Genomic DNA, 13357 nt, shown 5'->3' with positions numbered 1-13357 from the left:
CGCCTCTGCTCTTCTTTGAATACTGGTCCCTCCTGGCTGTACAGTGGATATCCGATTGTCTCGTTCATTTACTGTACTGTAGTATGTACTTGATTCTGTAATTTCTTAATAAACTTTACCTGTTATATATACGTATTATAGAAATAAAAAAAATAGTTGTTGTACAGTGACGATGTATTCCTCAGGTAGATGTCCACCAACTCCAGCGTGAAGGGCGCGTCTTTCTAGAAGAAGAGACTCTCATATACTCATCCTCTTCTGCAATCGTGCAACATGCGTTACACATTATGCAAACAGTCATTTTAAACTACGCAGTTTCCAGGAATAAATACAATTTTTGCAATTTTAGGAACAGTTGAACTATATTTTGCAACATTGATGCTCATGAAGGCTACATTTGTGTGGTTTGTTCTTGCATAGACTGATAGGTGAGGAGTGGCATCATGGCCACGCTGGACATACCATATGGAATCTGATGCTGCATATTCTTCTGGGTATATCAGATGTTAACATTTCATTTCTCTATCTGCAGGGGATGATATCAACATGCAGGAATCAACCTCGTGGACGTCACTATCCGATCACAACTCCAGTGCTTCACTTCACTAGCGCTTAAGATGGCAGAATGTGGAAGCTGCACAGTTAGGACCATCGCTTATTACTCCAACTCTTTTAGTATAAATGGCCATCTGTCAGCCTAAACAGAGTGGCGGTCTTAGATTGCGCCTCATTGTAGCCCATGTATATCATTGGGTCATAGAATAATCAAAGTGCGGCACAAACGACACCTTTCATGATGCAGAAGGCAAGGATCAGCGAGTACCTCTACAGTCCGCGTGCACAGCTCCTACTGGTTAACTCTGTAACTTGCGGCCTTGAAATATGTCTGGCAGCAGGGGTCACATTTGTACCACCTCTACTTCTTGAAGCTGGAGTGGAGGAAAAATTCATGACTATGGTGCTAGGTAGGTAACTATGCAAACTGGAGAGTGTAGCTGGAATCCTACCCTTTAATAACTGACTTACTGTATGTCCTGGCTATCTGGAATGGAAAACGCCACTAAGCTTTCTATTTTTCAGACCTAAGTGATGCTTTAGTTTTACCTCATTTGAATTATACCCAGCCACAGTATTAGAATAACATTGGAAGGAAATGCATCCAGATCAGCATTTTCAGTTTGATTTTTTTAAAAAGCCATTTTACATATAGTGAACCTGTCATGTTAGAAATAGCAGTATGTTATAGAGCAGGAGGAGCCAATCAGATTGATATATAGGTTCATTGGAAACATTTTTTCATTGAAATCCCAGGGGTGTGTCCTAGTCAGCGATGGACAGTCTTCCCTGTATGACCGTGCATGCAGAGATATCTGTCAATCACTAGTAGGACCGCCCACTGGACTCATAGGCATACAAAATACAAACACCACAGATTTCAATAAATAAACGTTCCCTTTAATATGTACCAAATTTATTCAGATGCTCTTTTTTGACATGTCTGTGCGATACAACCTGAACCCTACTTTCTGGCATTACTTTTAGTAAATCTGATGGACCTCCTCCTGCTAAGACCTGCTCACTTTATAGAAAAGTGACAGGGCTGTGGCAAAAGGTAAAATTTGCGAAATGTTTGCTTAAATACCGTTTTTCATTTTTCAAAAAAATGGCGTAAAGCCCACTATAAATTGGTCCACTGCTCAAAATGTCACATTGGTTTGTAGAACAGCACTCAAATAGATACAATTTATGTCTCAAGTGATATTTTTATTAAAGGGAATCTGTCAGCAGGTTTTTCTATGTAATTTGAAGACAGCAGGAGATAGGGGCTGAAAGACAGATTTCAATGATGTGTCAGTTTTTTTGGCTGTGTGCTGTGGTTTACTTACAATCAAGGTTTTATCACTTGGGAAATGTCACTGTCGGACCTCCTGTCTGACTCCGCCCCTTCATCTGATAAGCAGCTTACTGTCAATGGACTATGTACATAGAGAGCCTGGTATGGGCAGGGTTAACTTTCTCAGCTGTGCTACATGCTGCCATGCTGCATCTAAGAACGCTGATTGCGTAACAACTGCTGCACCCAGTAAACTAAGGCTATGTGCACACGGTGCGGATTCTGCTGTGGAATTTTCCGCGCATATTTTGCTAAATCTGCAGGTAAAATGACCTGCGTTTTACCTGCAGTTTTAGTGCAGATTTAGAGCAGTTTTTGTGCGGATTTCCCCTGCAGTTTTCACCTGCAGATTTCTATAATGGAGCAGGTGGAAAACTGCAGCAAAACCGCACAAAAGAAGCGACATGCTGCTTCTTTTAGGCTATGTGCACACGTAGATTTTTTGGTGTGCGGATTTTGGAGAGAAAACCGCAGGTAAATCCGCAGGGCAAAAGTCCTGCAGTTTATCTGTGGTTTTGCCTGCGGTTTTGCACCTCATAATGGATGAGGTGTAAAACTGCAGCGTTTCTGCACCAAACAATTGACATGCTGCGGATTGTAAACTGCAGCAAAACCGCGCTGAAAAATCCGCAGCATGTGCACAGCGTTTTTTAATTTCCATAGGAAATAAAGGTACTGTACAACGCAGCAGAATCCATACCCTTATTCCGCACCAAATCTGCGTGGAAAAATCTGCAGCATGTGCACAGCGTTTTTTGTTTTACATAGCCTTCGATGGTACTGTACATCACGTGCAGTTCTGCTTCAGTTCTGCAGGGCCAAATCTGCTGCTGAACTGCACAGAATCTGCACCGTGTGCACAGGGCCTAAGTGATACTTCATTGGAATCAGGCTTACTTGTCCTATATTATGCTGCTATCAGCATTTTAGTGCTGGAGTGGTGCCACTAATGCAAATTCTTTGCCCCCTTCTAATATACTCACCATTCACTGGAGTGGTACTTTAGCATTTATTATTTTCCAGAATCATGCAGTTTGTGTTGAAGAAGCAATATTTCAAGTAAAAAAAAAATTTGACATGTCATTAGTGAATAGAACATGAAACAATTTTTTGCTATGGCTTCCCCGGTAGTGCACCATTTAAGGTTTCAGTGCTTCCTAGGCAGTTTGCACACCCCTTATTTAGTATACAATCAGGGAGACCACACTGAAAATGTTTTCATGTCCTGTTCGCTAACTACATGCCTGATGAAGGAGCTTTTTTTTTTACCCGAAATACTGCTTCTTTAACAGTAATTATTTTCTGTTTTTGGCAGAACCCAGGGAGTAAATTAAGTGCAAAAATTGGCCAATTTTGATCTAGTGACAAGTCATCTTTCAGTATTATATTTTCTTACATAAGAGGGGTTTGTAGTTTTGAACTAGTAGTATCTTTTAGATTAAGTCTTGTTTTCTTAATGTCGGCATTAACAATATTTTTCTTCTACTTCTAGGTATCGGTCCCATTCTTGGTCTCCTAGTTGTACACCTAATAGGTTCTGCCAGCGACCGTTGGAGTGGCAGATTTGGCCGTCGGCGGCCCTTCATCTGGCTTTTAAGTTTTGGTGTCATGCTGAGCCTTATTATTATTCCTTATGCCAAACATTTAGCCAGTTTGGCAGGTCACCACCAAGCCGGCTTGGAGGTGTTCTTTCTAATATTGGGTATTGGGCTGTTGGACTCCTGCGCACAGGTTTGTTTCACTCCTCTAGAAGCGCTGCTCTCTGATCTGTTCCCAGAAGGTGAAGCCTGCAGAAAAGCCTTCTCAATGTTTGCCTTAATGGTTGGACTAGGAGCATGCATTGGACACTTATTGCCTTCAATGGACTGGAGTGGCAGCTGGTTGGAACAACTGTTTGGAGGCCAAGTACAGTGCCTTTTCACACTCCTACTTATTATATTTTCTGGATGCATCTTTTCCACATTCTTTGTTTCAGAAGAGGTCAGAATCAATACCGGACAGTTGGAGATATGTTTAGAACCAGCAGGCAAGAGATGGACTTGTGTAAGGACATGTCAACTTTGGACTCTACCACACAGGGTCTGGCGTATGGCCTTGGCACTGCGAAGTACATGTGCTTTGGTTTCACGATTCCGAACGTTTTGTTACAGAGTTCCTGTCACTCTGTGGCGTTTGTTTGTAGCCCAGCTGTGCTCTTGGATGGGTCTCATGACCTTCACTCTCTTTTACACGGACTTCGTTGGAGAAGGGCTTTATCATGGCGTGCCAATTGCAGAGCCAGGGACTGAGGCTAGACTTCGATATGATGAAGGTCAGTTACAGTGTGTATGTGAGATTATACATTGATGGTATGTTGTTATGTGTTTTCCATAAAATGCTTATTTTTCATTTTACCGTCTTTCTTAGGAGTCAGGATGGGAAGCTTGGGCCTGTTCCTCCAGTCTGTGACATCAATAGTAACTTCGTTCTCCATGGATTACCTGGTCAAGAAATTTGGAACACGACTTGTTTACTTGCTTGCAGTTTCCTGCCTCCCAGTCGCTGCATTAATTGCTTGCTTTTCCCATAATTTAGCAATGGTCACCGCATCAGCTGCTATGACCGGCATCACATTTTCTGTCCTGGAAATTCTGCCGTACACTCTTACGTCACTTTATCATCACAACCGACAGGTAGGTTATTACACTGGTGAAGTCACTGTAGTATCTTATTGATCGGGAACAGATGCCTATGTATGCAAAGTTATCCATTTTTGATCCAGTAAAAAGACAATGCTTCATCAGTAAGCAATCATATGCCATCCGTATGGCCTTGTTTTTAACATCCATATGAATTTAATAAATAATAATAATAGACCGAGTACAGTTTTATATGTTAATAATTGCAACGGATCATAAATAAATGGATGGCAACCTGTATATGGTCCATTTTTCGCCCATCTATTGACTTATAATGGGCAAGTCAGATTAATGCTGTGGTGCATGCCAGGGGTGTGGAGTCGGGAGTCAGGGGAATTGAGGAGTCGGCGGTTTCGCTTGCCGACTCCTCAGCCCTGGTGCATGATGTGATTTTTTTTTTTTTTTTTTTTTTTTTTTTACACTCGATCCATCAGTCTGTGTTTCAAACTTTCTTGTGAACCACTATTTTGCGACTTGCAGTGCTATCTATGTGTTACCAGCACGCAGGCCGATTATATCCTCATCTTAAAAAGCCTTAAATCAACCTTTTGCTGAAGTATGATGGACCCAGTTTTCTTACAAACGTCCACGTATCATCAGTTGCATTTCCCGACCTAGCATCCATATACTGTAACCTTTACATACAAAGTTAGGCCAGAAACAGCTGTGAGACATGCAGGTGCGGGGACTCAAACATATTTTTGGAGAACGTCGAAGACACTCGGTTAGCACCCGAGCATGCTCGGATAACACCTTATGTCAGTACGTTCACTCATCACTTCGATCTCTAGCCAATAAGATAAGTAATAACTGGTGAAAGAATCCCCTACTTCCAATAATATTGTTTTAATTAATTCTCCTGTTGATAGTATTTCTTCATTTTCTTGTCTCTTTATCTGTTTTCTGCCTTCTGAATGGTTCTTCTTTTCTCCTGTCCTGCTTTCCTTGGATGACCATCTGCTCGTGGACTACAGAAAAGCTTTCTTTTGTTCTGTAAGTTGTCCCACATCTTGCACAGAAAGCTCAGTCATGTTACATAGACTGGATACTTAACCCGTTTTGCTACTAGTAACCCTGACCGGACACATCCGGTAGTTTATGAGTAAAGTGCTCCCCCATCTTCATCCTGTCCCTTAGTGATTGACAGGCTGCGGTACACGCAGATCACTGCAGGGAGAGGTAGGCATGGGAGAATATTAGGCTGATAGATCCCCGTTTATATATGCTTATCTCCAATATTATACTGTTTCTTGCCGTAAAAATTATTTTAATATAATCTTGAATTTTTAATTTCTTTAACAGGTGTTTCTCCCAAAGTATAAGGACATGGCTGAGCATGAGAAGCCTGAAAAAGAGCGAAAGCCTGGCTTCATCAAGGAGGCACCAAATAATAATGGGGTTCCACTGTTCTCCTCACACTCCCCATCTATGTTTATTGGTCCTTCTTGCGACAACCCAGTGATGATCGGAGAACCTGCTAACCCAAACAATGGGATATGTTTGGACATAGCCATACTAGACAGTGCCTGTCTGTTGTCTCAGGTGGTCCCATCCCTTGTTATGGGCTTCATTGTACAGATGACGCAAACAGTCACGGCTTATGTTGCGTTGGCGGCGGCTTTTGGTTTGGTAGCTATATATTTCTCCAACAAAGTTGTCTTTGACAAAAGTGAAATGGTGAAGATTACCGCTCTGTAGGGTCATGCACATTGTAATGTTGGATAACTGGTAAATTATTTATTCATTAAAATAAACCACTGTATTTTCCAATGTAAATTTATTTCACCACTTTGAAACCCAATTAATTGATCTTTGTTGATTTGTTTAGTTACTTTTGGAAATGTCCTTCTCTCTACTCATTTGTGATTTCCAATTTTTTGAGTACATTAGTGGGAATTGGTCACCAGGTTTTGCCACTTTATATGAGAGCAGCATAACATAGAGACAAAGACCCTGATTCCAGCAATGTGTCACTTACTGGGTTTCTTGCTGTAGTTTTAAGAAAATGACTGCTTTGTCTGCAGGAGGTTATGATTAAAGGACTAGTAAACCTGCTGCTATGTAGTCCTCCATATTAGTGAGCTCTGTATAGCTCCGCCCCAACATTAATTAGCTTTCTGCCTATGCACAGTGTCCGCATAAAACTGTCAATCAGAGGCATGGGTGGAGTTATACAGAGCTCAGCATTCAGAGATCTGAAGCAGAGAAAACAGTGATTTTATCAATACTGCAGCAAATATCCCAGTAAGGAATACATCACTGGAATCCGGGTATTTGCGACTAAATGATGCTGATCTCAGATAGTGTAGAAAAAAAATCTGGTGACATATTCTCTTTTTAAGTAGAAATATTTTTCCTGATCAGTATGGACCACATCATTACTATGGACAGTAATTGACTACTATAAATCACTCTTGGTGTATGGCTGTTATCTCTTTGGCCTAGTGGACCTTTAGGGGGGGGGGGGGGCATTCAGTAAATTGATCCTTTATTATAAAATAATTGAATTGCTTACTTCTCAAATGTTAAGAGTAAAATTGGTTTGAATATATTTGTACATCCAGTTTCATCAGCGATGACAATGGGAGAGGGAATACCACCTCTTACTTAGTGATATCCACAGCTCTTTTTTTGTCCGATTAGCCAGCCTGGTACCATATCACATACGCGTCACACAGCAATGAGGCCAGTTAATCAAAATTAGAGTCGCAAATGCTGCCAGGTAAAAAGCGAGACCACCTCTCTTGTCCAGTGGCCGATGGAATGGGACGTGGGAATTGATTCACACCAACTCTAGTTAAGAGTTTCACTTCTGCAATAGTACTCCTCCACTTTTTTGAGTTGGCATTTCATCAGTTTGTGAAGTTCTCTGCAGTAATTGATATTTTTCTAGAGCCCAAAGGATTTGATGAATACTTTATGTGGATGCCATATATCGTGTGCCAAAATAACAGGACTGGATACCATCCTTTCTCAAACCTTTTCTTTGGTTTGGACAAATCTATGTTCATAGTCAACACAGGGTGCATGACTGAGGAATTGAGATTTGAATCCCTTGGAATTGCAACCACGAGTGCCCAAGGCAGTCTCTTCATGTGTCATGGGCTTAGGACGCTTAAGGGAGGACATACGAAGCCATGCACAGACCAGCCATACGCAGACCAGCCATACGCAAGTGTGAACTTAGCCTTAAAGGGAGTCTCTCTGCAGGTTTCTGCTATGTAATCTGAGAATAGCTTGATGCAGGGGCTGAGAACCTGATTACAGTGATGTATCACTTAATAGGTTGTGTGTTGCTGTTTCAAAAACATCAGTGTTTTGTCAGCAGATTATCACTACAGGACTAGCTGTCTCGTGCCTCCTAGTCATTCTGATCTGTGTAATCATGTACTCACCAATCAATTTTTTGCCTATGCGTGGTGTACACAAAAGCTTCCAATCAGTGTTGTGGGTGGGGTTATAATGAGCTCATGATTCAGAGATCTGCAGCAGAGAAAATAGTGATTGTATCAAAATGCAAATATACATATGTATGTATTAGCTGCTCTCTACAATGTCAGCCATTGTGAGCGGTCACAACAGCAGAGATTCAAATTGCCTCCAGAAAAAGTCTAAAATTGTCATTATTTATTGTAATAATATGTATACTGAAAAGTGCTAACATCCATCCACATTAGTAAAAATAATAATATAACATTTAAGAATAATTGTAAATGAAGGTGGTAAAAAAAATATATATATAATGTACATTTCTGCAAACTGTTCCACGAAGAATATATGTACAGCTTTTATTAGTTATTTATTAAGATACGTTCCTTTCTGCCACAAGATTACCTCAAAGTAAACTTGAAGAATGTATGTACAGAACTTGTACACAATACCAGTAAATTATTTGACTATATTACACAATGTGGTAAAATGTTTGACCTATTTTGTATGATATTTTGCTTTGTGAATGTGTTAGATGTGAAGGGTATTTAATGTGTTTATATACAAGAGTTTTAAAAAGGGTACTGTATTTTTTTTTTTGTGGACTACACCGTAATCCATGCCAGTAAACTTCAAAGAAACATGATTATTGTGATGTATCTGTCAAAATTGTATTTCATTTACCAATCATCATTTTATTGTTAGTGATGAGGGCAAGTGGTCATTACTGGAGTATGTTTACGGTGCTCGGATATGCACAGAGTATCGCGGGTGCTCCAGTGACATGTTAGAGTCCCGCGGCTGCACCCTAGGCAAACTCCAGTAACGAGCACTTATCGCTCATCATTATTTGTTGTACATCTATTTTAAAGTGTATGATTCACTTTTAAATGACATTGTGCAATTTACATCTAGATATGATCTACATAAAAACTTGTTTAACTCTGTGCATAATTTGCATTACTTATGGACTAGTGTTACAGCATTTATTGTTTTTCCAGAGTTGAGTCCAGATCTCTTCTGGAATAATCAGACACTCTGCAATCAGCGTTGCTGAGCTCATGAAGTCGGCATGTTGTGCAGCGCATTCTGGGAAAAGTTTACTGTTCACTCTAATACTAAATTTCCATATTAAACTTGATAACAGACACTGAACAAGTAAGGGATGCTCTGTGATTTGAGCTCAGAGCCTTGCAGATTTGTAGCTTCTGGTTTAGATTGGCAAGTATTGTATCTTTTTATGTAGATTATATCTATATATAAATATTTATAGCAATAATAAATGTGAACCTGGGGTGGTTTCCTGCTTGCACATTAATTGATCAAGACATATCTTTTAAGACCAGCTGTAATGTTAATTTGAAAGGTGAATTAAATTTGCCCTCTTGTCATTCTCTTCCAGAGTCTGGTCTCTTTTTTCATAGGTCAGTGGGAAAGAGCAGTCAGTACAGTATCTGACTGGGGTGCCCAGGGCCCACCAGTAACCAACTCCAGACCCCACTTTTCAGCTACATGCAAATCTGATATTATCCTCAATCACAAATTTATATAACAATGAACTGGTATAGATTGTTAAATGAGTAAGATGCTGCCTGTGTCTGTACATAGTGATTCAAGAATATTGTGTCAAGTACTGCTCTCCTAACAGGGTGGTGACACAATCTTACACAGGGGCCCCCCGGAGGATTCTCCTGTGGGCCAGTCCAATCCTGAGTCAGGATATCTTTTTTGTATATATTCTTCACTGTCTAATAGTAAAATCATTCTGCTTAAATTTGACACATTTAGCTTACATTTGACCCCTGTAAGTGGTTAGTTTAATCTATGAAATCAAAATTGATGCTGCTTAGGCCTGTTTCACACATCCGTCTGTTACCATCAGTCAAAATCCGCCGTTTTGCAAAAAAAACGGATCCGCCATGTCGCTTGGCGGAACCGTTTTTTTCCCCATTGAGTTGCATTACCGGCGGATCTTGACGGATGGCTATCTGTTGGATCCGTTTTTTTGCGGATCCGCCAAAATTTTGGTGTCTGCCGACTTGCCCGGACGGACAATGAAACTTTTTTTGGCCGGATCCGCATTTTACATTGCGCATGCCCGGAGGACTTGCCTCAGCCGCAAATTTAACCCTAAACTCTGTTCTGGCGGCTGAAAAATTCTCTCTCCTCCCCAGACTGCGGTTCCTTTAAATTTCTTCCATCGCCGGATCCGTCAAAAAAACGGTCCGGTGGCACACGTTGATGTCCGTTCGCAGGCGGATCCATTTTCCGCCATTTTGGCGGATTACAACTGACAGAAAAAACTGATGTGTGAAACAGGCCTTAGGCTTTTACAGATTGCCTGGCAATTTGGACATGGCATTTTTGATGCATTTTTTTCTGCATGAGAAACTCAGATACTGGACAGAAATATGTAGCGGAATTTGTGTTCGTTTTTTTATAATGTGTGAACAAACCTTTAATGTCTAAAGCTGGCTAAGGATTTATCCCACTGTACAACCAGGGTGATAATAGATTTCATACTATTCCTACTTGTTGGATTGATATTTGCTTTCGTAACAAAGGATTACTTTACTTATTCACAAGAGCAGTTATAGCTCTGGCAAAAATTAAAAGACCACTTTCAAATGTTCAGTTTGTCTGATTTTTCTCTTTAGGTCGGGGTCACACTAGAGAGGAATACAGATGAGTGAGAGGCGTTAAAAGCACGCATTACACACGGACCAATGATTCTCTATGGGGCAGCTCCCAACAGCCGTATATTTCTCATCCGTATTCTACGGTCCGTGCCAATCGCAGCATGCTGCGATTGTCAGCGTACTACGCCCATAGTACGCCAATGCAAGTCTATGGGTGCGCAAAACATACGGATTACACACTGACCACACCTGTGATTTGCGAGAAATACGCAGGTCTTTTGGCTGCCGACAGGAAATGGGCCAATCCATCATCAGGAAGCCTAGACATGCAAATGAGCTCAAAAAGGGCTCCAGACATCCAGGAAGTACGCCTCCACGGAGTACAGCAGCGTCATGGCGCGATATTTCCTCAATGTGGAGATGCTTATAGTATTAGTGCAGGAGTGGCCAGAACTCTGGGAACAACGTGATGCCCATTATGCCAACCGGGCAAGAAAGGAGGCGTCATGGTGGTGCATATGTCGCCAGATGTTCCATGATTTTGGTGATCGGCCACGTGAGGAGCAGCAGAAACTGAGTAAGTAGAACCCAATAACTGTTTAAAAATACCTCACATCAAAAGATGCATATAGAATCGGCCACCCCCCCTTCCTGTGCTTGTACTTTTTTCCTCATGAGGCGGGTAGATTTTGATGTGACCCATGGTTTTACACTGCCATCATTTGGCACAGGCCACAAGCTCCTCATCCTCCTAGCCAACCAAGTTATTAAGTGTAGTTACTTGATACATGAACTATTGTGACCCTGTGTATGTGGGCTGGATGGGCCAATTAGATATGCCTCCCTGGGTAGAAAGCACACCCCAGAAGGCCACATGCCTAGGCTACTGGTAGCAAATTTGACATATCAAATATGTGAAATTGATATTTCCTGTCACATTGCAGTGGAAGATGTGATGAGACGGTGGCGCAGCATCCGCGACCAATACAGGCGGGAACGTCAGCAGCGGTCCAGGAGTGGTGATGCGGGCTACATAAAGAGAAAATACCGTACATCTATTATGACCGACTCTCCTTCCTCCCCCCTATTCTGGATCTGAGACCATAAGTAGATACCTCACACCACATTACACAGATGCTTTACAGGGCCAAAAATATTGATTTATTTTTGGCTCTGTTCTATTTCATAACAGAACTCAGTCCAACCTTACGGATAGAGGAACGGGCTCAGATACAGAGCCCATCATTGATCCTGTACAGGATGAGGTGGCTGGCCCATCTTCTCCCCCTACAAGAAGTATGGGTGAAGAATCCTCTCAGGAGAACCCAGTGCCTGCGACACAAACCCCACCACCAGGACCGTCTGCTGCTGCACCATCAACCATACTGGAGGAGCAGGGCAACATGAGCAGCAGCCCAACTGCCCAGATCCGGGGCTCCCCACAGCCTGCTGGACCATCCCGGCAAGGACGAAGAAGGCGCCAGATCCCTGCCCAAGATACCCGGACCAATGTGGACACAGGGGTCCTCAACTAGCTGGCTAGAGTGAATACAGTTGATGGCGAGGAGACATACTCACGTAGCCTGGCCCTTTATCTTCGTGCCCTTTCCCGTGAGGTGAGGCTCCGTATTCGAGGATGTTTTCAGATCCTGCTTGATGTAAGCACACCTTCCAATACCCCATATGAGTTGTTTGAATATCTGGAGAGGTGGCAGCTTTCACCCAGAAATCTAATGCGCATTAGACCACCCACACAGATGCTTGCTCAAGCAGGCTCTGAGGATCCTCAAATACGTGGGCCTACACCTCACCCCTTCCTCCCCCTACCCAACCTTTACAACACCAGCAACATATGTCTGCCTCTAGCCAACCCCACCAATATGGCCACTTTTTCTCACCCAGTGTTGGAGGCTTGTCCCAACCTGGTTCGGGACGACATGGCTATATTGATGGGTATGAGACACGGGCCTACCCGAGCCAACAAGATGCCCCTGTTCCGTATCACTCTGGCCAGTACCAAGCCCAATCCCAGGAGGCAGTACAATACCCACATCATGGGCAACAGTATGCTCCCACACAGGGTGATGTTGGGCAAAGTAGCCAGCAGCAACCACAGGCTGGTCTGCCGCCTTCTCCTTCCCCAAATTACCAAAATTTATAATGTAGCCATTTTGGTATTGCATTATGTTGTGTTTTTGTATGTGTGAAAAATTGTTTGTGAAAAAATGTTCACATCTGCAAAAAGGCCAATTTGCCACATTACCACAGTTCTTATATGGCAATAATATGTTTTGATTTAAAAAAACAACAAAAAAAAAGGGTCAAGTAAACATTTGGCTACTACATTTTACGTCTGTCTCAATTCTAAAAAACAGTGTCAGCAAACTAACATACGCTTACCAATGCAATTAAACAGTCATAGAATCAGAAGGGGTAGAAATATATATATTTAGACACACATAAACCACAAAATTATAACATAGATACAGCATGCTCTTGCCAAGACGTTTCCCCCTCAGGTGACATAAAGTAATTTGTGAAAATATCACGCACTTTGAGGTCAGAGAGCAGTCTACGTTGAGGGTTGATAGGTGGTCTCGCCCTACGCACATTGGCCAACCCACGCACAACACCACCAGAGGAGGAACAATCATGTATCCTGGTGAAGTTATGAAGAACCACACAGGCTTTAACTACTTCATTAACATTTTGTTCAC

General features: G+C 42.0%; 1 protein-coding gene across 2 annotated transcripts in view; it reads left to right on the top strand.

The window, feature by feature from the left end:
* The window catches only part of SLC45A3 (solute carrier family 45 member 3), a 51517-nt gene extending 42120 nt beyond the window's left edge, over nucleotides 1-9397 (top strand). Inside the window, exons 2-6 of one of the 2 annotated variants that reach the window (XR_012234416.1) lie at nucleotides 533-965; nucleotides 3387-4205; nucleotides 4301-4566; nucleotides 5875-6414; nucleotides 6655-9397. Coding sequence is in view for 1 of the 2 variants with exons in the window: in XM_073587227.1 (XP_073443328.1) it covers nucleotides 794-965; nucleotides 3387-4205; nucleotides 4301-4566; nucleotides 5875-6270 (1653 nt within the window). In the remaining variant the exon portion in view is untranslated. Of the gene's footprint in view, nucleotides 1-532; nucleotides 966-3386; nucleotides 4206-4300; nucleotides 4567-5874 lie in introns of both variants that reach the window. The other variant, XM_073587227.1, reaches the window with a different exon arrangement.
* Nucleotides 9398-13357: the final 3960 nt, after the last annotated feature.

This window comes from Dendrobates tinctorius, unplaced genomic scaffold (assembly GCF_039654945.1).
Source record: "Dendrobates tinctorius isolate UK_male_01 unplaced genomic scaffold, ASM3965494v1 ptg000098l, whole genome shotgun sequence".
Classification (NCBI taxonomy): domain Eukaryota; kingdom Metazoa; phylum Chordata; class Amphibia; order Anura; family Dendrobatidae; genus Dendrobates; species Dendrobates tinctorius.
Note: the sequence above shows the minus strand (reverse complement) of the source record. Positions and strands in the feature narration are given on the sequence as shown.